Consider the following 25,582-nt stretch of genomic DNA (forward strand, 5'->3'; position numbering starts at 1 on the left):
TTATAGAGAACAGTGCTGGTCCACATAAGCATCAAGACCTTTGTCAGACACTGCAAAAATAATTCATGGTGATGCATGTTTTAGCTGTTTAGACAGCCAAATGTTATTTTATTGTTTATACTGAAACATGGATAAATGCTATACTAAGTTTGGATCCCACTGTAGTGGGCGCTGCAAGATGAGCAACCTTACCTGAGTCAAACGATTCATAGATGAAGGTCCTGAGCCCAATCTCTGTCATGACAGTGCCCCTGCTACATCTTTCCAGTTAAATACATAGCGAATATAGCATAGCAGGTAGGTAAAATAAAAGCAATCTGAGTAAAGAGTTAATCACCAATCATAGCTGGGGATTCTGTACACATTATTTGTGGTGAGTTAGTAACAGCTGCCATGGCAATCCCAACTGGTACTGCCCTGGCTGTTGATTTTCTAATGCATATTTTTCCATTTCAGAATTATGAACATGTACAGGTATGCATCAGTACAATGTGTRTGTATGTGTGTGTGTGTGTATACATTCATCTACTACCCCAAATTTGTCTCATCATGTCAGAATATGTAGAAAAAGAAAGCCAAACTATGTGGCCATATTCCACTCTTGGTGTGCTAGGGAAAAATAAAATATTTCAACTGATATGAGTAAGTACAAAAGGACCGCATGGGCTAGTCAATCAGCAAGGAAACAGTTTAATCAGAATTTARTAATAGTGAAAAATGTCAATACTAAAAAAAGGCTTTCTTCAACTCTCTGTTTTTTATAACAATCCTATGCTAATTGAAAAGGTGCAAGCAGGCAAAGTAGCAAAAAGAAATTGATAGGTGATAGTAATTTATGACCATGTACTAAGAATAGACATACTCAGTAACATCATGCATRGAATCAGACCACATTACTGCGAATCACATTCAATACTTTTTGCTCAAGGGAAAAGAGTCTAGCAAAGGTAAGTAAGGATTGTATTCTTAAAACCAGAAGATTATATTCTTATATACTTTCTTCTAAATCCATGAAAGGAGCTCATATAAAAATGCATTAGTTCAGAATGTGAACAAAACATCAACAAGGAGACTGTTAATAATAAGCATCAATCACTTGTTGAAAGGAGCATAGCAGTGCAATAATAATGAAAACAATGGCAGATGACAGATGACCAGATATCGAATAATAACATGTCAGACCCCTGAAAAGGCTAAGTGCTTAATACTGACTCCATAGAACACCAGAAGAGGTTTGCTACTTACTGCAAAGAATCATGGTTATACTTGATTTAATGAATTAATGTTGTCTTAATGGGTATTCTGAATATAAGGTAGAAGTTGGTGAGGAAGTTAAAAAGAGTTGATATATGTGCTAATCAGAAGTAAAATTTATCAGGAATACATTTCCTCTGCAATTCATCCTGGCACAATCCTGATTGAGACAGTGGCTGCAGTTCAACTAAATGTTCATATGTTTCAGCAGTTGAATAAGAGAKGCAGAAAGAAAATTGGAACAGACTGAAGAACTGGAAAATTTTACCTTGTGCTCAGAAATATTTAGCAATCACTCCGTATACTTACCAAAAAGATAGTTCAGAAATGGCTTGATGACATGAAGTACACCCTTCAGGAAAGTAACTTTTGCAGTATAAAACATTTGAGGAAATTGATGGAGTAAAAACCTCAGTTGTTGAATGCAGATATTCATCACATTCAGATTAGAAATAAAGTTTATCTTTTGTTTTGCTGTTTTAGCAATGTGTCATTGACCATGCAGTCACGTGCTGAGCAGTGTAACAAATTCCTCAGCCCTGCAAACTACTTRGTCAAAACCAGACTCTTTTCTAAAAATCCTAGTTGAAAAACATTAAATTCTGAGAAGGGCCTTAGCAAGAGCTCAGACTAAATGGTTATAATGGGCTYTCTGGCCTTTTATGATATCAATCTTTGGGTTTTATATTCAGAGTTATTTTCATTATCTTCTTCATTATAAAAAAAAATCTTAAAATGTACAGATTTAGTAGGGTTCAAAAATGCTGTACCAACATAMGAATCCTTTGATTACATGGTTGATCAATAAATACTTCCCTTCAAAAAAGATTATTGTCTTTGGATTTTTGAAATCTGCAGAACCTTTTCAAATACCAGTAGATGTAAATAAAGAGGAAATACAAATGAAGGTTCCAAGTTCCAAATCTTCTCTGAAGTGTGTAGTCCCATATGTTCACTCTGGATCTCAAGAGTCTTTTTAAAAATAAAAAGTACGTCCTGATCTTCCATGCTCATTCTGCTTCCTGTTCTGATTAGCAAACACGCACTGTTCCCATTAACAGCACCAAGTGAGGACATGCTCTAAGGAATAGCTTAGGCCACCTTCTAATATATGATTTTGATGATGGAAAAAGCAACAYCATCACCCCTCAGGTATAACCAATGCAAAATAATTATTAATAATCATGCAGTTTTCACTTCCCTTTGCTGTGTAGTAGCTGTGATAGTGCAGTTTGTTACTATCATAGCTAACTGTTGTGAGAAATTTATAGCAATTTGGGATTTACTATATTTATTTGAACCACTTGTGTTCCTTCTGTTTGCAAGAGATTTTATATTTATTTTGCCAAAAAATCACTTAAGTATATGCTGAATTCTAGTACATCTATTATAGATTACTTGAATTTTTTCTACTGAGATTATAGAAAATTACATTATTAAGCCTCTGGAAAAATATAAAAGGAACACTCTCAGATTAGACTRTGCATGCTAAATTCCTGATCCTTGTCTGGCAACATCTTTCTTTTTCTTCCAGTGGTGTAAAAAAACTTCCATTGCTTTGTCTCAGACCCAAGGGATACATTTCTTATTCCTGTCCTAATTTTTCCCCTGCCTACCTGCTACTTCTTTTCTTCTTTGCTGTCTCCTTTCTTGGCTGATTTCCATCTGGTTTTCCAATGCATTGCCATCAGAATGTCCWTTTCTCTATTATTTTGATTTTACCCTCCAATTTTCCTCCCCATTCCTTCTGTGGAGCACAGCTAATTCAAATGTGTTGGGTTGTTGCAGTAGACTGTAACAGCCGGCCTTCATCCTCTCTTTTTTCTTTTACCACCTCTTCCATCTGTTCCATGAGCAATGCCAGCCTTGACTCCAGTGTTATTTTTTTTATTCTCATCATGTTCTCATTCCTTTTTTCATGCCAGCATCTATATTTGAAGTATCAACTCTACACCCATTTTTCAGGTCAGTTCTTAATCATTGAAATTCCTCTTTAGCCTGGCACCTTTTCTGTCACCTGTGAGAAATGTATTACTCGTTTTACAGGATGAAAAGCCCTTTGGAGATGATGAAGACATCAGATTTCATATACTGGTGGACGGTTCCCTGCTGAGGTATGGTACTTGTCAAATGTCCAGTACTTATCAAATCACCTCTCCACCTCACTTACTTGCATTCATAAACAACATGCTAAAATGTTAGAAGGCAAATACAAGCTGACAAGAATGTTATAGGCYGCTTTCTATTGACATATCTGGGGTATGCTTTTGGTGTTACTCTCTAATTTCTACTCACTTGTGACTTGGACTTTTTCTGTTAAAGAAAGGTGTTTTTCCCCTCACCAATCACAGCACCATGTGGTAATCTCACATCTTCAAACCCCAGGCAATAACACTGAGAAGAAGCTCTGGATCGACAAATTACAGACAGTTGAAACCCAAGGCTAATATGTGCCAGTGATAACAAAACCTATGTATATGCTTGGTCACATATTCCTCTGCACTTAAATTTATGAGTATTGTAGGAAGCTGATTCTGTCATTGTATTGAGTATGCAGAAGCAGTGTTTCAAACAAGGACACTGGACAAATACTAGCCCATGAGAAATGGACTGTGTAATTCTCAGCATGGAGAAGACACATTCTTGCTTTAATATTTCATTCACACATAAAATCTATTAATAAAATATATGCCTACTCCATTTACCTTAGAAACCTGGAGAAATCAGCTGATCTTTTCCAAATATGAATCTGTTTCAAAGCTGATGAGCATCAGAGACTTGATTTCTTATTGTATCCCAAGAGGTAAACCTAGTTGATGAACACTGAAATCTTCTAGACAACGAAAGTTCTCACCGTGGTTTTCCATGCTAATCCACACTACCATTTTCTTCCTGACCTTCCACAGGATTCAGGACAGTGTTCACATAAGGTTTGAAAACATATTTTCCACCCCAACAGATCTAACAGCTAAACTCCTTAATCCAAGGAAGACAGCTTCTCATGACATTCCACACTGCAGGAGTGAATCTCTCCTTGTCTGGAATAGTTTCTGTATGATCTTCTCAAATCCTTTGCACACTGCTTAGAGGCCAAGAGCTATTTGAACAAGCAGCAAAGCTGCAATGAGAACGCCAGTGCTAATCCTGCTTTTAGGCTGGGGACCAAASTAGTCAGGGCCCAGGCAGGTGAGGGGGAGAGGGCAGTGTGTCACCTCCTTCCACCCCTTGGAGCTGGGGAGCCCAGTGCCAGGCTGCTTGGTGGAGCACAGGCGATTTGGCCAGCGTTCAGCGTGGAGATGTGTGATGGTAACAGGCTGCTTGGCTGCCCCCTCCACAGCAAAGGAGAACAAAAGGCACTGCAGTCCCCAAGGGAGTAAATGAAAGCTCCATTTTTCTTCTCCCGTAGGGGTGTTTCCCTTTTGAACCTTACAGCAGTATCAGAAGGCACACAGAGAGGAGGTTCCACTTGTCCCAGCACCACTGGTCACAGTCGCAACTGCTGTACACCGAACTGGCAGTGTCACAGATTTTAATGTGTCCACGCATAACAAAGAATTAGGGCATATGTTCATTTATAAGCACGTTGTGCCAAGCTGCATTTGTTTTTTCCTTTTTCTTTTTCTTTTTAATTTTTTTTTTTTACTTTTTCTTTTACTAGTGAAAAAACCCACAAATCTTATTTTAAAAAGAAAGATATTCATGATAGGATTTAGTTTTTAAAACGGTTATGTTATTGCAGTGCATTTTGTTTAGATCACTATAATAGTTTTAGAATTTTGTCAGAGCTTCTGTCATTGGGAAAATAGAGTAAAATTTAAGTTATAGTGAGTAAGAGTTTAAACACCAATCAGTCAAATCGTTCCTATTATGTTTTTAATTAAAATATATATATATATATATCCATCACACAAAAAGCATCAAGCAAATATTAAAATAATTTATTTTATGACACAAGTAAGAGACAAATTGTTTCAGAAATTATACTATGGAGTTCAAGCACTTAGCAACATTAAAAATAAATTAAGTTGGAGGAATAGATAGTATTGCATGAGACAAGATAGCAATTCCTTTCTTCAGGAAGTATCCAAAAAATAGAAACTTTTTCTTCTGTCCAATTATCCATTGCAGACATTTTACACTATACTTTTGAAAACCACATCAAAACTAGGATATAAAAATAAAAGGACTTTTCTGATTTGAAACATCAGGTCTCCTATCCCTATCATTATGATCTTTCCACAGCAGAAATTTATTTTAGTTTCACCATTTGCCTGTTTGACATCAATAATTTTTATTGTAAATTTTTTTTCCATCAAGAAACAGCTTGCTCAAGTTAGCATGGAAATGTACAGAGTTGTGCTCAACAGGAGTTTATTTTTAGCTCTGAAAAACCGCTTCAGTTGTTCAGTGCCAGAACTAGTTCACAGCACAGATATTTTTACTTTCACCTCTGCATTGGCACATCTTCCCAGAGTGGTGTTAATGGCAAGCWTTTACAATAGGGAAAAAAAACCCTAACAAAAATCAAAACAGAAATGTAAGAAAAAACCAAACAATCCTTATGAGGCACTTAATTTCATACTTTGGACTAGAAATACATCTCCTTCATAGTAAATATGCAGAAAATCACATTCTTCTAACTGCACAAATGCTTTAAATGTAATAATAACTATAATAGATGAGCTTACAGAAGAAAAGTTTCTACTTATAGAATCTGTGACATTAAAGACGATTTAAAAGATGTTTGCTTGTCTTTGCTGGAATTTGCAATGAMAAGCTACCTCATGCATATTAACTGCCATTCATTGTGGTCATGGAGCTGCCATTTAACCTGAGACCGACCTTACTCCTTGCTAATTGCTTTGCCCTTAATAAGGTGAACACACTGAGATGATGTGCACTTTCACTGAAGGGGACACAAAYACAGCTCAGTGAATGAAGGAATGCATGAAGGGCTCCAAAAGAAAGAGATGAGCTGGCGGGGTCCCAGGGGCAGTTCCAAAGTGGTTAACAGCTAACAGCAGCAACCTAACCTTGACCTTGGAAATGTCACTGTCATAAGTCTAAACAAGCTACAACGGAAAACATGGATGGAAAGAAGATTTATGTCACAGCGGAATATACGGGCCAATGACAGGGATACATCCTTTCTCCCAAATCCTCGTTGTACCCAACCTGTCAGTACCAGCTGTAGCTACTGTGAAAATAGCATTAAAGCCTTTGTGTTAAATTAAGCAGATCTTCTGATGTGATCTAATGAATTCACTTTCTATAACTAAAACTATAAAAATGCCTTTGCTGGTGATATCTGACGTAAATAAGAGCACTGAAAGGCATTTTCTGCAGGAGAACCCTCACCAACATTTGCCTTTATTCTGCTGGGCTCCCTGTGGTTTTAGTGGTACTAACAAAATAGGACCTTAATTTTAGAGGTTGGTCAGCTGTAGCAAATAAACGTCAAAGGCAATGAAATGAGCTTATGTAAAATACACAAGGCTTTCTTTAGAAAAATCTAGGGAAACATAAAGAGATCACAAACTTCTCTCCTCAAATGTGTATCCAGAATCATCCAGTTCTTACTGGTGTTTTCATATAGGGTAGCAATAGTTCAAATTTTTTTCACAGCAAGAAGCATTCAGTTATTTGAGACAGTTAAGAAAAATCACAGATCACACCAGCACTCCAAGCACAACTGCTGAACAAGATAGCAGATTGCAATATCGCTTCTGTGCTTGCTTCCTGCAGCACTGCACATAAAAGTCTGCAGAATAAATGTTATGCTTCAGAATGGAATTTTCTCCATTCATCATCTGATTATTTTATAATTTTATTAATTATAGCTCATCTCAATTCAGTGCCTCATTAGATGAACAGACAATTAGGTGTTATTGACAAACGATTGTGTGATACATATGAATAATCAATTACAGTAATATCCCATGAAATGACAGTGAAGTTAAATGGATTGAAAATACCACCCTTCATGGGCTCCCGCAGTCTTTTCCTTTTGAATGTCAACCATGAAAGACAAGCCAGCAGTAAGCAACCCATGAGTCAGACAGAYGTGTGGCACACACTTTTAACTTCCTGTGTATAAACCAGTCCCCAGGTGATATTATMTACACTGCTTTTGGATTACATCCTTTAAATGACAGATAGTATTGCCTGACAARAGCTTCCCACCTCAAGGATTTAGCTAACAAACCCCAAGAAACATATCCATATTTTACTGCATTCCTTTTATTCATTCAGTTACTAGTAATGCACTTCATATACCTATTCATTGCTATAGRTCATTACTAGGATTAGTAACTTAATAAAATACTGAATACTAAGTAAAAACACTTTTTCTTTAAAGAAAAGTACTTACTGTACATTCTATGTGACAACACTTGCTTTGGATTTGTAATTGAACGATACCCCAGTWTGTGACTTTGGTGCCCAATAAATCCTGGAAAAGATTATTTTGGAAAGTATTAAAAAACCTCTGTAGGACAAGGCAGTCATTGGTCACAACCAGAAMAGCTTCATGATGGGGAAGTCTTGCTTGTCAAATCTGATTTCCTTGTACAACAGGGTAACTCACCTAGYTGATGAAGGGAAGCCAGCTGACATAATCTTTTTGGACTTCAGCAAAGCTTTCAATGTTATCTCTAACGGGATCATTTCAGACMAAATGCCCAGCCCTCAGCTGGATGAACATGTCATGTGATGGGTGAGCAACTGGCTCACAGGTCWGGCACAAAGGGTTGCAGTGACTGGGGTGACATCAGGCTGGTAACCTGTCACCAAGGGGGGTTCTGCAGGGCTCCACTCTCAGCTGGAAGGTGTTCTCTTGAACATCCTAATTAACAACTTGAATGCAGGACTCAAAGAAGTATTAAATAAGTTTGTTGAGGACACAGAACTGGGAGGAGCTCTAGATTCCCCTAAGGACAGAGAGGCCCTGCAAAGAGAGCTTGAAAAATTAGAGAGATGGGCAATCACCAGCTACATAAATTATAACAAGGGCAAGTTCCAGATTCTGCACCTGGGGTGGGGCAACCCTGGTTGTGTGTGTAGACAACAAAAGACAGAACAAGATGCTGAAAASCACTATAGGAGGGGAGCTGGGAGCTCTGGTTGATGGCAASTTGAACATGAATCAYTGTGCCCTGGCAGCCAGGAGTGCCCTGGGGSRCATCAGGCACAGCATCRCCAGCCTGGCAGGGGACGGGATTGTCCCACTCTGCTCTGCATTGGGGCAGCYTCACCTCGAGTGGTGGGGGCAGCTTTGGGTGACACAGTATAAAAGACATTTTTAGAGAATATCCAAAGTGGGGCCWTGAGGATGGTGAAGGCTCTGGAGGAGAAGCCATATGAGGAGTGGCTGAGGTCAGTTGGTCTATTCARCCTGGAGGAGACTGAGGGGAGAGCTCACTGCAGTTACAGTTTCCTCAGGAGAGAAAGAGGAAGGGCAGGCACTGATCTCTTCTCTGTGGTGAGCAGGGAATGGCCTGAGGGAATGGCCTGAAGTTGTGTCAGGAGGTTTAGGTTGGATACCAAGAAAGTGTCTTGACCCAGAAGGTGTCACACWCTGGAACAGACTCCCCAGGGGAGTGGTCAAGCTTGACAGAGTTCAAAAAGCATTTGGACAACGCTCTCTGACTCTTGGAGTGCCCTGTGCAGGGCCAGGAGCTGGACTTGATGATCCAGATGGGTYCCTTCCAACTCAGAATATTMGATGATTCTGTCATGATTTAATATCCCATAGCCCACATAGCTCACTCTGTGAGCCATGGCAGGGGATGATTTATTTWACAGGGAACTGGAAAAATACATGATTTTATATGGATGCACTTTGAAAATACTTGCCAAACAATATTAATAATGGAAGGGGAAAATACTGGTAACACCATTTTCAAGAAGGCTTAGTCCTAGAATGCCTTTATATTAAATATAGATATTGATGCTTATGCATATTAAATTATAAATGGATAAMTTTATCATTAAAAAAAGCTACTACTTCTTCCTTTGTTTCTGTGCAGAGTCTTCTGTGGAATTTGGATCCAAGTAAGGAACTGTGAGKTTATTTTAAGAATCTTTTTTAGATATCAGAAAGAAGAAATATTAAAGGAAATAATGCATGCATGCATGCAGTGGACTTGATTCCCCTCTGACAATAAATCAGAAAGAACTACAGTGGAAAGTCAATGTAGATGAGGGCGAAGATCAGGCACTTGAAATCAGTTAGACTGCTTCCAGAAATGTTAAGACAGGGAGAAGACAAACAGAGATATCACTATTTTATGCCATTGAATCTATGATTAATAATGATTGAAATAGTTTTTATTACTACTTGTGTGCATTACAGTAGTGCCTCTAAGGCACTGTACAACATCTAGCAAGATAATATTTTTTGCCCCAGCCACATCCAATCTAAACAAAAGGCCCTTGGCACAACAGAAACCACCTTATTGTCCTCTGTCACTTGGTGCAGAGAAATGTAAGAAAATACAGGAAATAATTTGCCAAACTTGCACTGGAGACTGAGAAAGGGACACCTGTCTACTTACTGGGTATACTGCATTTAGCTACACTTATGCACAATGTTCAGACTTGGGCTGTGCACAGAGCCGTGCCCCCAGATGGGCCCTCAGTGAACTCAGTGTGCACTCAGTGAACAGGAGTCCTCCTATTGCTTGGCCAGAGAAGAAATAATCCCATTGATTGAAATCTTGCAGCAGGAACTGGCMCCAAGACCATATTAAAGAACAGTATGATGGCCCTGTGCAGATATGAGGTCAACATGGACAAGACTACCTGATCTTTTTTATAAATATTTGCTTTTTATTTTCATCTGATAAATGAAAACTGTTGAAAGATTCTATGTTGTCCTGTCTTTTTAGGCTGGAATCTCCTTTCAGACAAAATAATTTATTCCAATTGTCAAAGCTCATCAGACTCTCAGCATGAGTCTTGCATAAATGGGTTTATTCCTGGCTGTTTCATTTGCACACTCCATGAAATTTTTTTCCACCTATTTAATTTCATCAAAACTTTCTTCACAGACCCTAGCAAACTTGCTGTCAAGTTTCTCTTCCTTATGTTCCTGTGGGAAAAAACTAGGGTAAACCACAATTTATTTTAATAATTACTACGATTWAAAAAATGACCATTTTAAAATGCTTTTCCTGAAATAGGAAGAATATGAAAGCATATGACAAATAAAGCAATAAAGCTGTGCTTATAGGTAACAGATAGTAAAGGGCTCCCAGCTTGGATATGCACTCGCTGTTTAAAATCTCCCATGGTAGAATTTGTAACATGCAGTGTGCTACAACAGTGGTGTAAAATACTCCAGTGAATTTGCATCATCTGGGAATATTACTATGGCATCATTGTTGTTACTTCTCTAAAGAAAATGCCCCTCTGTTGCGAGAAAACACATCAAGTGGTGAATGTGATGAACAGGTTAGTGCATTGAATGCAGCTGTCTTGTCCTTGTCCAGCCTTCTGTAGGGCAGTCAACATGACTTCAGCTGCAGCACATCCTCTGAGACCTCCTTGGCTTAAAGACCACAGCAAGGTAAGAGCTTTAAGCCCAGACAGAACTAAAAAGGCTGCTGTGATCCTCTCCTGCCATTATGCTCATTTGTTTTTATTAATGTAAGAATTAGGTATTTAAGAAGTTTTCACCTTGGGGAAAGAACCAACTAGAAAATATGAASAATTGCTAAATAAAAATGAAAGTTTAATTTCACAAAGTCGATGGTATCTCATGGTAGATGCTGTATATCATTTGTATTTGCTTGAAAAAAGATTGCTTCTGTAATGGCCTGTTCCTGAAGCACATCCAGAAGGAGAATACAAACAGAGCTGCCTCAGAAGCTGACACAATCAGAGAAATATTTTAAACAGCCTACAAAGATTTTACACCCTCCAGTAGGCTGAGGCTAAAAAGGATTTGTCACAAGTGGGAGCAGGTATCAAGACAGGCTTTGTCAAAAGCAGAAGCTGATGCTAGAGTGGTACTGGTCAGAACCATTACTCTTCAYGGTCAGTTCCTGTCAGTATTATGCCTTTGAAATAGCCAGTCTTCAAATTAATGTTTTCCAGTGAGCTGGCCTTTGAGAATCAAAGAAACAAACAAATTAATCTGGAAGAACAAGCCTGCCTGAGACACTGATAAATCTGTTATGACAATGTAAGGCTTATTAAACACTGAGAAACATTATTTCCCTAGCCTCTGGGTCAAATGCAAGTTTTAAGGTTAATAGAGAAAATCAACATTTTAAAAATGTCACATAGACTTTTTTTTTTTTTTGTATTCTGCTTTTCACAGGAAATTAGTATACTTAACTCAAAAATATAATGCATGTAGTGAAATCTTATCCAAATATCAGAATACTCTGAGTTATAGGACATAACTGAAATGGCATAACACACATAATGTTAGAGAAACAGGTCAGTCTTCTCATACATTACCATTCACATGTTCTTGAACATGAAACTGGCTTGCCTTCATGAACWCTGGTAGAGTCACACACACTCACACACACCATCTTTGCTCTGACTGGACAGATATGAAAGGTAGGGTATCTAAAGTGTATTGCCAAGGAAATAACTCAGGCTTGATAGAAGGAGTGCTTTGCAGAACAGAAAAGCTAAACAGTACTATTGATTATCGTGATCTAAGCTACAGCAAAAAAAAGGTGGAAGCACAAAGGATGCCTGCACACAGACTTTCCTATCAGAAGCAGCTGCAGCTTCAGCAAAGGTTTTTCTTGCAGTTTATGCTACTAGAGAAGGTTTCCCCTGAGCTGAAAGGTTTTTGCAAGGGGCAATGGTACAACAGCTTGACCTGCTACACTCAGGAGGGTTCCTTGGCCCAAAAACCTCTTGAGTTCACTTCTTCAAGYAAAAAAAATGACTCCCACTGGGAATATTCATAGAAAGAAACAGACTGACACAGATATATATGAAAACCCCCMTACTTCCCACTGGCGCAGCCCGAAGAACTCATCAGGTGGAAAGGAGTTATACAATACCTTATCCTTTGTACTCCACATTCCTCATATTTCTTCCTTTCAAAGCACATTATGTGGCCTAAGTAACTGCCTGATGGTACAGAAATCCTCAGTAACCCACTGAGTGTGATTGGTTGGTCTCCGTCACAGCAAACCGTATTTTCATGCAATAAGAGGAAAGGCCATTAATTTTCTTGTATTAAAAGACATGTGCTTAATGTACCTGCTGCCTCTGTGTGACAGCTAATGGTCCTAGCCAGCTTTAGATTTATCTCAATACTTGAAAGATAAGTTGACTAACAAACTTGAAGGCCCTTCAAATATTTCCCTGGCCAGGAGGAAGTCAGTGGATGCTGTTCTCCAGAGCCTGACAGGCACTAATATGCTGAGAAATACCATGCTGGAAAGCAATCAGTGTCCCTCAAAATTAGGTTTGACCTCCAGGGTTGACAACCTGAAAGCCAAAAAGACTTTTCTCAGTCTCATTCTTGTTACTCTCACTAGTTTCTTTAGTCTCATTAYTCATTCAAAAGATTGTGATCTAGTATCTACTATTAGAGGTAGGGACTATAAACAGAATGGCTCGTACAAAGGATAGTCTTATGACCTAGACTCAGGAGGGAACCTCACTCATGCTCAGGTGGGTGAATCCAGCTCATTCATTTACATGTGCATTTGTTCAGGAAAACCAACTGGCTTTTTTCTTTTCTTTTTTTTTGTCACTGCCACTGAAAGCTCGTCAGTGCACAWAATTAAGTATGCCAGAAATCCCGTAGGTGATCAAGAGCTGAGAGCATATTTTCCAGTGCCATCTCTCACATCACCCGTAGGAAGGATCGCTAGCACAGTGCGTCACCCAGCACACACCTACAGTTCACAGGCACGGGCTGATGAACACCCACACGAGCTAACTTTAAACCAACCGCTTCAGTGCACCAGCCAAGGCAGCACAAAGCTTTGTGGGGGTGAACACCAAGGATATTTTTTCCTGCCCTAGCCAGCAGGTAGGCTTCCCAGCCACAGCTCACCGTCACCATGGTGATGTTCCCAGCCCTCCCCAAAACAGCGAGTTTAAGGCTAATTTGGATAAGCACTAGCTGCAGACATTTTAGTGACTGCAGCATAGCAATGAAGGGCTTTCAGAAAGATTTCAAAATAGCCAGGTAATCTTTATTTTAAATGTCTGCTGACACCATTCCCACTGATGGGAGGACAGGTGCAGGGGGAGTTACAGGGGTGGGCAATGTTCTTCAGTAAGACAAAATGTGAGGGAGTACTGCAAGCAGCCCAGATTGCTGTGACTGATTTAATACAATGGCATAGACAAAACCACARCCATGAGAAATTTATGTCGTCAAATTTTTCTTTATATTCCACTGTTTACTTAGGTGTAGAGCTTCATATGAACATAATTAGTTTCTGTATCTTTTAGGCACCACAGATGAGTTTAATTCTCCTGTTTTTTTATTAATTCCTTATAGTAATAGAAAAAGGAGGTAACTCATTTATATACACAACAATTAAGTTTCTAGACACAAATTAAATTGTTGACACAAGCAAGACGATTATTCATTTTATCTGTATCTGAATTTCTTTCCACATTATCTTCTCTAATCCCAGAATTAGTACATGAAAGCATCAAATAACAGTGTCCTCTCATCCCCTTATCTGTTATACACCTCATTTGTACTCATTGCAGCACTAGAGTACCTCAATAGCCTGAAAAATCACTTGACACTGCACATATTCAGGTTGCATTCCCTTGGAAATAAATAATTCAATGCTACCTATTCCATAAACACCCTCATTGCAATCCCCCAGTAACCATAAGGATAAGCTGCTTTAATTGAAACAGAGACTATGGTCTGTATTATAACTGTATTATGAAGTCTCCTAAGAGGTTTCCTTAGCAGCTATAACAGACTGCTTAAGTAAGCTATTGTCTCTCTTCAGAGTAAAATATTTTWAAATAAAGATTACTTGTAAATGCGTTTCCTTTAAATGATTATACAGCCAGATCAATCACTGTGGTCATGCCCATTGACACTAACCCAGAAGGCAGTATTGCTGCTTTCTCTTTAATWGGGCGCTAAAGACATCTTCCTTTACCCTGTTAGCAAGTCCAAATTAATCTGAAGACTTTGAAGAATGAAAGCTGCTTGGCAGTGTTTCCAAGCGGTCAATCTTCTATACACTGCACTTACAGAAATAAACTCCTTTCCTCACTCACAAGACCAATTGCTCACATACACCATCTCAGCTAGAATTAAGTGAAGAAAAGAGGAGGTGCCATTACACACCAAAGAGCTGCCCCTAAAACTGGGTGTCAAACATGAGCTGTGGACTGCAGGGAATTAATGCATAGCAGCTGATGTACTTTTGAAATTACATCCTTACTTATTGCCTACCTTAAATTTGTAGCTGCAGTTGAGTAATGAATTAATTAATCTCCATGGAAATTCCTGATGCAGTGTTTGTATGTATTTTAAAATCCTGAAAACAAGTGTAGAGATAACKAAAAGGTGATGATACTATAAAATACCAGAATTGACTCAATGTTTAAGAACCAAGAAAATACCAAGATTTATCTTAAGGGTAGAACAAAAATTTGTAACTCTACCAGTTAACAGAAGAACTGAAATAGAATATCAGCTGAAACAGATGAGCTCTCCCTGAAAAACAGATTTTGCTATCACGTGGTTTGTTCAGACATCATGCCTAGTTAATAGTTACTAACCTCTATTATATATACTAATCTCACCTTTGCTACTACTTAAATGTCTTAATTTCTATATTTTTAAATTTTTATTGCACAGCAAATTTCTATAGCTTTACATTGATTTTATGGCCATTTATTTTTAATTTAATGGTTTTTTTCCTTTCATATTATCATGATCAATTAAGATCCTATATTGCCTATACAGTTTTATATCTGCACCTTATTCTGGAGATAAGTCAACAGGCTCAATTTTACAACTAGAGGGTGCTGGTGGACCATAATGTGAGATGGTATGCAAAACTCTTGATGACCTTTAGTTGAAAGAAGAAAAATAAAATAAATCAATTATTACTGCTCAGTAGGACAAGCTAATATATTCCAAGGTAATACAAATATGGCAATATTATCGAGTGTAAGTAAAAAGAAAAGTAATACTTTATAACTGATACTGGTTCATTTTAAATTTAGTTTCAAATTTGCCATTTAACTTTGCTTCTGGCCTTAGTTTTTGTGTTGTAATGAACGAAAAGCCTTTATCTGAACAATATGCATTCCTTTTGCTTCCCTTTGTGTGAGTTGGAAAGCAATTACAGTGTATTATTGATTAAATGTTTTATGATAAAACACAAAAGCCGTCAAGTAAGCAGGAAAGCAAGAAGGAACAAAGATTAATTTAACAAYAAAATCTATAATTGAGATTTTACAGATAGAATGTGGACATTAATTACAGATAAATCATTTAATAAGAGTTCTAACAAGAAATTTATCTTCCAAAATTCATATAATTTCCAATACAAGGTAATTWTTTTTTTTTTGCCTTCCAGTACTGTAAGAAAAAATACAAGTATGAGAATAAATAATGTCTATAAATATAGCATTCTGTATGTATAAAAGTTCCCCCTCCCTTCCTTCCTCTCTTTCACTTATCCTTATTGCTTCTTAGAGTCTCTGACAATTCTGCAACTACCTCCAACTAACAGGAATATTACAACTTTTTAATGAGACCTTAAAGATATCATTTCTCTCAGCCCCCATTCATCACAGCTCAATACCATCTGGGATTTGTCTTCCATTTCTCTAGATCAGAAAGAAATCCAAAGGACAAACTGTGGCCACCTGGAAGAGCAGCTGCCTGAAGCCTCCATGACAGTGACCAGAAGCTGGTGGAGGGCACGACACCATCCTGCGAAGAGCAGATCTCAACCAAATACGAATCGTTGCAGCCAGCCCATTGATCACAAAGTGGCAGTGGTTCAAAAAGCCTGGGCATGCAGGTGTACCAGATGTTCAGTGAAGCCAGTGTGGCATGCCATTCCTCTTCTTATATTCCTACTTCTCAGCAGGATTGCTGTATGTGGACAACATTCTCGTGGTGGGCAACTCCCAAGGGATTCAACAGTCCACCAGTCCACTTATGGCCTGCATTGATTCAACACATCCTAGACATGCCAGAAATGTAGTACAAGGGGGAAAGCTTCATGTATTTAAACCAGTCCCTTCCTTGCCTGTGAGGGTCAATAGTCCAACTTCTTTTTATGAACTACAAAATTAGTGAGAACTGCCATTTTTTCATATTGTACCTAGCTGTAGTGCCCCAGCTTTACAAGCAGAGATGTATTTCTGTATGGMACGCTCTCACGGGCTGAGGCCAAGTCCCTGTTCTCAGGAAACACACTCTATTCAGGTGCCAACCTACATCCAGCTCTCCTTTGGCTGCGTTTTTACTCATGACTTGCCCTCATGAAGGGATGTACCCTGGTGTCACAGGAGACCACAGCTCCTACCCTATGCACACCAAGGAACTCACGTTTAGGGAGTTTTCCATCCCTCTGGAAAATGGAAAGCAGTCTCCTGCCAGAACTGTTTCATGTATAGGACCTTATTCTCCAGAACACAACAGCCAAACCAATCAGTTGGTGAGGGCAGCCAATAATTAACATATAGGCATACCAGGGCTCATSAGAGGCTCAGCCCCTTAGACCTTCRGACACGTTTTCACTCCTACTGGTGGCTACGTGCTAGCTAGCACGCAAACAGAAAAGGTATAATTAGTGGTRAAAATGGGATTTCATCTTGACAACTGGTTTGTTTAAAATGAAAGCTTTCAAGGGGATAACAAAWCAAATCAAATAAGAAGTGTCCAATGCAACAACAAAAAAATTGTGACTTAGATACTGCAGGCTTGCCAGATGCTATAGAAGCTGAGCCAGAGGACACRGTAATGCAAAAATGTGTAACAAACCTGATACTGAACTGCATCTTGTGATGCCCCYCTAAAACTCCTGATACTTTTAGTCTAAAAAGTGGCCTGTTTGTTTTTTATGTACTATATCTAGCTTAACTGGTGAGGAAACAGCAGTTAAAATCTGGCCCARTGTTTTATTGTTAGCATATTCTAACACACTTAAGTGTGCCTGCTTCATGGACACAGTTGTTGGGGTTTTTTTTTTTTCCTAAATGAGCTGATTTTACAAAATTCGTAGTTCTCTGATCTTTATTTTTTCACATAGACAAGATCAGCTTATTTGATGGTGCCTTCACTTACAAAGTCTAAATAATAATTATTACACCTTAGCTTTTTCTTCAACAGTGYCAGCTGAAATTATACATGAACAAGATGTTTGGTGGGTGKTTTTTTTTCCCCTCTGGAAGTCAGCAGAAAAGCTGTTAAATACTACATATACTAGAATACTGATTTTAATAATACTCAACGTGCACATCAGTTTCAATGTCAGAAACACTTTAAATTTCTGTATGTTACTAATAACTGAAGAGCATTATTCAGCTTTATAATGTAGTAGGCATTGTCCTTCATATATATTCCTAAAGCAGGATGTATGCTGTACATTTATATACAAAGTTGGTCAGAGCACAGACATTGCAGTGTCATGCTTTCATTCAGATTTCAGATGCCATATGTTCAGTACAATCGCACGGCATCAAGATGCAACATATTGCTTTGCAAATGCAAATAATTTCACACAGTGGCCTTCATGACTGGGAAGGGATAATGAAATGGGCTGTATTTTACACATGTGAAAAAATAAAGATTTATCATAAATATATGGACCAGTATATGACGTTGAAGAACAAGAAGCAAAAAGGAAACAGTGCTCTTGCATAAAGATCAATTCTCTTTGCTGCTGATGGAATGACAGGCTTGGGAGGAGGAGGCTTCTTGTTGTTCTTGGCTTGAGATTTCCCGAGCCCATTGTTCACTTCAATGGGCTTCCCATAACAGTCATAATTTGATAATTCAAAATCCCTTGGCAAGCTTCCAACGATGCTGAAATCATTGGATCTCAGATCAGATTTCGAAGTGCAAACTTTTTTGCATCTGGTCTCACCAACCTATGAAATAAAGAGTGAGGGGAATCATGAACCAATCACCACAACTCATTAGCAAACTTCATGCAGCTGCTAAAGAACACTGCAAACAAACATATAGGAAATTACTTGCTGATAGGGATACATTACATCAGATTAATTTGTGGAATGGTTATGTTATGAAGTACTTAAGGATGATCAGTCAATCATATAAACTAATCCAAACATTCTTAATTGTGTAATTTTTCATGCACAAGGTGCCTCATGCTCTGCAATCTGCTATATCAGACTTCTTMATTTTAAGATGACAGAAGGGGAGAGAATATTTCTGAGTGGAGTATTTTTGGATATTGGCTCTGTGCTGATGAACCTGCAGGCCCGATACTATTCAATACCTGCATTTTTCTGAGCTCTGAAAGCCACAGTCAGAATTAACCCTAGAATTCAATGTTTGATTAAATTAATTTCAGTCTGTTCTGGTTCTAAAGAACTGCCAGGTCAGGATTCTACACCTTACCCTAGGGTGACCACCTCGCATGGTGAGAAGCACTTTCTTTGTCTCTGCAAAGCTTGGTGCCTCTCTAAAGACAAGTAACACAGATTAACACTGCTCTCAGCACTGCAGAATGTTTAACTGGGAWATCTAAATTCAACAACAGAATTCCTGTGTTTCCTAAAGCTCCTTTAGTGTGCTTGGGGATCAAGCAATCCTTTTTTTTTGTGAGGGAAAAAAAGGTTCCTATATTTCTTTCTGTGGATTTTACAAAGTTTTTATTTCAGATTCAACACATCATTAGGAGAACCAACCCCACACTGCGCAGGGAGCTTGAAGTGATTTAGAGACTATTTGCAAGGCACTGTACTTTGTGACCTGGGAGGGTAAATCTCTCCCAGACTTTCATTTCAGTTGGACTACCCAGGAAAGCAGGGGGAAACAAAGAGGAAAAAATAGTATAGACAATGCATTKGTTCACATATATAACTTGTGTGTTAGTTGAAAAAATTCTAGTTCACAAATCAGGCTATACACATGGGCAACTGACATAAAAGAAAGTTTTACTAYGGCTTCCTGGAGCTATTGGTCCACYAAAAACTKGTTAATCCAAAAGCTGCCTGCCCCTTCTTACCATTAGCCTGTCTTTCTCCACAATGCCTTCAGGTATTTCACCCTCATCTCTCTCCACCTCTGATTTTCTGCAGTCTTTGGCTGATAGATTAGGGTATTTGCGTGGCCATATTTTGTAACTACTAAAATCATAATAATAATGTAATACAGTACCAGGTTTATAGATTAATGAAAAAAAWTCTGAAGAATATTATTAGCTTCCCTATGACACTTGAAAAGTTATCCTGGGTGGAAAGAACTGAGGCAATCAGTAAGACACCAAAACTTTGATTGGGGCTCTTACTATCACTATGGATATAAAAGTTGAGTCTAGTGAAAGGTGGAAGAGAAGCATGGCATATTGCTTCTGCAAACAGTGGATACAYCTCCCCAAATTTGGAAGACTTGTATTTCTCATGAAAGCATTACATTTTGAAACTGATGCACTAAAATGGTTCCAGCCAGGGTTAATTTTTGCAGTAGCCAGGAGGTGTCATGGCCAGGGCACAGAGATTATTCTATACTACCTCTAGTCATTGCCAGGGCTGGGGAAAGGGATTCTCTTCTAGAGCAAATAGATTCCTTCTGGTTGACAAAATATGACAGTGGGAGTAATCCAATATTGTCTGTTGTCAGGTAATTTTTCCATGTGAGCCATTTATTTTCTTACACCTTTTGTAATTAATATTGTTGCTGTTATCTGTTTGTTTTCTTATCTCATTGATGTTTCCAGTAATTTTGTCTTATCTCAACCCATGATTTTTACCTTTTGTGCTTCCWTGTGGAGTGAGGAGGTGGAGCAGTGCATGGTTTTAGGGTTTTAGTGGGAGTACTGAATTGGACAATACCATTCCTAAACCACACAAAAATCAAGATTCAAGGTWATAAAAAGGAAAAACAAGACAGCTGTTCCCTGATGGCAGGACAAAACTATACATAAAAATTTCTTGCAGCTATCTCTCAGTCTCCAAAGACCTGACAGTGTTCATTACTGGAGAAGCAGGGGCAAACTGGATGGTAAGGTGGTGACTAAGACACACATACACATGATTATGTGACCCTGGGTGACACGATGCTCTTATTAACTGATCCGAGGTGTTGCTTCCAATCGGATCACACCCAATGACATAGGTGATAAAGATATAAAGCAGACCCTTGTAAAATGAMAAGGGCACTTGTAGGACTGGGTGAATGTTAGCTGAAGAGTCACAGGTATATTATAATTTTTCCATGGTCAAACCTAGTACGATTTAGTAAGGCTACTACAAGAAATAGAATCATGTAAGAAATTATAAGCCTCCTTTTGCATCTGAAAACTTGTAGTCCATTCCTCATACCAGCAGCAATACATTGTAAAAGTCAGTGACACTAATTGAAGCCTAAGTTTTCTCATTTACAGCACAGAATATTCCTGCTCCATCTGCAGTATCTAGAGAGCTCCCCTAAAGGCTGTTACAAGTCRGTTCTCATTCCCATTCAGGACTGAGAGTGGATTCTAGGTCACGTCTGCCTTATAATCAGAGAACTGTTCACAGCATGTTCACACAAARCTTTGCTTAGTTCAGTGGCAGCTGGAGTACTGATTTATCAGGGTGACACAATTTTACTTGTACAATCAACCTGGCCCAAATTTTTCTTTAATATGTTACTTTTGAAAATAATTTCATCCATTTCCTTGTCTCTGACATTCTTCAATTTACTACAGTCAGCTGCTGTCTAACCATAATTGTAACTTTCTTCTCATATATGTCTTTAACTCTTCAAAGTTTCTGTAGTTTTAATCTAAATTCACTCCAGTTGACCTATARCTTTCCTAAATAATGTGCAATAATATAAAGTATATACAATATGTATAATTATCTGTTTTTTATTCATTTTGTCTTGTTTTGTGCTAGAAGCCTAACAATAATCCTGACAATGTCCCTGATCTTCCTCATTTTACACATTTATTGCAAAAAAGTTTTACTAAAGGCTACAGGAACCTTTCTGTAAAAAAGGATATTGCAGGATATTAAAGGACTTGATTTTGGACTACTACACGGAAGATGTGCAAAGAAAAGTCAAATGTTGTTAAATGCTATATCCTTTTGACTTCATCCTGACACAGAAAATATTTTATATCATTTACCTTATCCTGCCCTGTGGGGCAGCGTCATGACCTGTGGGCCAGACCAAACCTGCAGGGTGCTCTACCAGATTTATGGCTTTTCCCCAGCAGCGAGTGGGAAGCAGCTGTTTAGGAAGGAAAGGTTTCTGGGATAATGTAGGGCCACCCTACATTCCCAAGGGATGTGGGCAGCCACTCTTTGCCCTTCTGGCCTGGAGGTGGGGGGGTCATGGAAAGCACAGGAAGGTGATGGCTCTTGGGGCTTGGCCCAAAGCACAAACCTAGTTCCCTGTTTCTTCCAGGACTGGGCYACCTTGTCTAGATTTGGTATGATGGACAGGACACCTGTCTTTTGATGAACAGCTCAGAAGTACCTAAAAATGACCCCTAGAATCCAGAAGGCTCCTTGTGATGATCCTTTCTCACCTTTTACAAAATTCAGGCTGACTGGTGCTCGCTGCCAAGCTCAGCACCTGCTGCTGCTCCAGAGCTGCAGCACGTGTGCCTCTGCAGGAAGGCTTTGGTTGCAGAATTAGGGGAATAATGTGAGAAGTAAATGGGGGAAGAGAACAAAGAATAAGTGCTGCCTTCAGAGTGCAGGCAGGAGTGATTAATTCCCCATCTCTGCCTCCACTGCTTCTGGTACTCCTCCTCACTTTCCACATTTACTGCTCAAAATATATTTTCCTTTAAAAACCCCCAGGATAGAGAAGTTTTTCCATGAMCTTGTTCCCCACAAACATATGTACCTTCTTTCTAACCTGAATTTATTTGCATTGACTATTCAGACACAAGACATGACTATAGTCCGATCAACTGCTGGTACTTAGAGATGGYAACAAATCTAACCTGATTTTTCATAATTCTGGTGACGTAACCAGGCTGACACATGAAGCCAAGAAAAATGCTCTTAAGAGTTTCTTACCTTCACATCATTACATCTTTCAGCCTGATAATACTTAAAAAAAGTTATACTCAGTTAGATGAAATCAATAAACACAAAGATCAACTTTAATTTCACTGACCCATTTATTAGCTAATATGGGGGTGAATTATGAATAATACTAAAGATAATTATTACTTAAAAATAAAAATTATTAGCCAGCCCTGTAAGCKATGCAATATTCTCCACTGATTGATGTCAGGCTTATAATTATTCATGTTATGCCACTTAGCTTTTAAAAATACTGGCACAAAGTTAGCTTCTTGCTGTATTTTGGAACCCTCCCAGTTTTAAAGGTTTTTTTTAAAAATCAGCATTAATGTTTCACAGCACTCACAGACCAGCTCTGTAAAAAATYCAAGATGCAACTTAAACTGAAATCTTGACTGTAAAATGTCTAACTTCAATAGTTACTGTTTAACATTCTCAACAGCTACTGTGAATGAGAGGTATTTAGTCCTCGGACTTAAAATACCTGGCTTTTTCCCAAAGATAGAGCAGAATATTTGTTCAACACTTTTCCCTTTTCAGCTAATTATTGATACTTACAGCACCTCTACCTAGTATAGTACCATTACTCTTCTTACTAGGTTTTGTATTCTTGCTGTATATGCAAAGTAACTTCCTATTGCCCTCAATTATGCTGAGCATATATCTCTTTTCTTACCTATACCTATTAASTACAATTATTTTCTTGATATCAGCTTATATTAATTGCTATCGCCTCCCATTTACCAGTGAGAAGAAAAGAGAAATGCTTGAAGGTATTCTAGTTTTAAATCTTTGGGGAGTTTGTTTTCAATTGTGCTGTTTGTTAGGTTTTGGGGATTTTCTGAAATTAGTATAGCCTCACTTCTGGTCTGTAGCTGTTTGAACATTATTAGCTCACCAGCACTATTCATATTCTTTGTTTAAATTCTTCCATTGAGATTAGACAGCTCTCAAATCTGTGAAATGTGACCTTTCACAGCACCAAAAAAATCAGGACTTGACTCAATTTGTTTGTGCAAATGGAATAAAGATCCTTCTCAATTGACTGTTCATCCTGTGATCAAGTCCTCTTTATCCATCAGGATGAAGAGTAATATAAAAGCCATCATTTTTTGAGAGCAGAAATGTGTTGTCCATAACRCCCTAGCAAAGCTTCAAACCTGCTATAGCACTGGCAGCCTCTCAAGCTCAGCACGTGTCCCTCGGGCTSAAGAGCTTCCCCACTGTAATGCCGCATTCCCTGCCCTACGCAGCGCATCTTCCTTGCCAAAAAACCATCTCTGCTCTTGTGCACCCAACCTCCTTTTGGCAAGCAGATCTGTCACTAGTGCTGCCAGTTCTGTAGGGSCTTCCATACAAGATGAAGGAGGAATTTTCTAACAAGCTCTTTTATTAATCTTCATTGGACTTGTTTTGTGCTCTTCCCTTGCCCTTGCCATAATGATAGATGTAGATCATCAATAAAGTAATGATTGTTTAGCACTAGTCTGTATTCAGACTGAGTATATTTTCTGGCGCAGCTCAGCAGGAATATGCTACCACATTCCAAATATTCCTTGCTAAGTACAGGACAAAAATATTAATACATAAAATATGACAGTATCATGGCACAGCTGAGGTTGGCAGGGACCTCTGGAGATCATCTAGTCCAACCCCCTGCTCAAAGCAGACTGCTCGGGGCCTTTTTACAGTCGTGTTTTGAATTATCTCCAAGGATGAATTCGGGAGTCACTGGAGCAGAAAGTACCTACTCTGTACCTGAAATGCTGTCAGGAACTATTAAAATAGGCTGCAGCCTGTGATTTTGTGTACAAGGTAAAATGTAAACTGGGTTTTTGGTGGTTCTAAAATAAAACTTTGATTCTAGAGTGCCACTTGAGGGGAAAAAACCTTGGAAGACCAGGTCACCACAGGTCACCACTAGTGTTCAAGTATATTATAACTCCTTAGAGGTGAACATAACCCATCTCAGGTTTCAGAGCCTAGATGCGGCTCTGACAAGATAAAGCAAGCAATAGCACCACTTCCTTTTAAAAATAACTGGCATTAGAGCTATTACCACCACTTGCAGAGTGCTATTCATCATCTGCCAGAACCATTCTTTAACCAAATGTTCTCTCCAGTCATTAGCACATTATCTGTGGGGGACAGCTTCTATAAATGGGCTTGATGAAAATGTGAACTTTCAAATTGAGGGGTGTTGTTATAGTTAACAGTGCAATTTCTCACTGTAATTACGTCAGCAATGAAAGCAAAAAGAAACTGATTCATCTTCAAAACATTTCCCTTTTTGCTTGTTTTTCTCACTGTATGATGTTTCATTGCTAGGAAACACACGCAAACTCCTACTGAGGATTCCCAATAAAAAGCCAGTGCAAGCAGTTATCACCAGGTTGCATAATTTTCTCCTCTGCCTAGAACAGCATCTACTTGCAGCCGCTAAGAGCTAAGGGAGCCAAGCTGTATTTTCTCATGGCTTTTTGCCTGTAAGTGATTACGTTGCTTCTCCTAGAAAAACACATCAGAAGTGCTTATTTTCTCTGTTTTTTCCTACAGATTCAGGGTGATCTTGACAGACAGACCACTTGACTTTAATCAGACAGTCATATTGATAAACCTCTGGGTTTAAAATGGCACTGACATTTCAAGGGTTTTTGTTGGAGGGAGCATGACTCATAAAGCATGATCTTGAGGGGCTGGCGTATGCCAGCAACATGCAGCTTTCGCATCAGCCAGCTCCCAGGATCTGGTGGAGAAGTAGCTATACATCCATGGAAACCTTTCTCCATTTTTGTGTGATTGGCAAATTGTGAGTACTCTTTTCACCCTGCCAGCTTCACTGTCACTGTTGGTGACTACTGGTCATGATTAGTGACTATTGGCACAGTGCCAGAAGGGCTTTCTGCTGAAAACTTTCAGTGGACCCTTGCAGGTTTGGTTACAGGGAATCTCTTCTGCACTTATGAATTACATTAAACTTTTAATCTTTAGGATACCCTGAAAAGCTTAACCCTTTACTTCATAAAAACTGAACAATAGCTGTTTGCATTTTTAGGGATTATCATGTGGTTTTGTTGTGTTTTTTACTAATACCAAATATGCCAAGTTTCCAAACCAGATGCCATTT

The 25,582-nt window shown here is 38.6% G+C and overlaps 1 protein-coding gene across 2 annotated transcripts in view; it reads right to left on the reverse strand.

Annotated features, from left to right (window-relative positions):
• Positions 1 to 13,411: 13,411 nt before the first annotated feature.
• The window catches only part of GLRB (glycine receptor beta), a 50,137-nt gene continuing 37,966 nt past the window's right edge, over positions 13,412 to 25,582 (reverse strand). For both annotated transcript variants that reach the window (XM_057375826.1, XM_057375818.1), the window contains one exon: positions 13,412 to 18,333. In XM_057375826.1, coding sequence (XP_057231809.1) covers positions 18,037 to 18,333 — 297 coding nt within the window. In that variant the 3' untranslated portion in view covers positions 13,412 to 18,036. The remainder of the gene's footprint in view (positions 18,334 to 25,582) is intronic.

This window comes from Malurus melanocephalus, unplaced genomic scaffold (genome assembly GCF_030028575.1).
Source record: "Malurus melanocephalus ecotype Western Australia unplaced genomic scaffold, MMel_1.1 scaffold_9, whole genome shotgun sequence".
Classification (NCBI taxonomy): Eukaryota; Metazoa; Chordata; class Aves; order Passeriformes; family Maluridae; genus Malurus; species Malurus melanocephalus.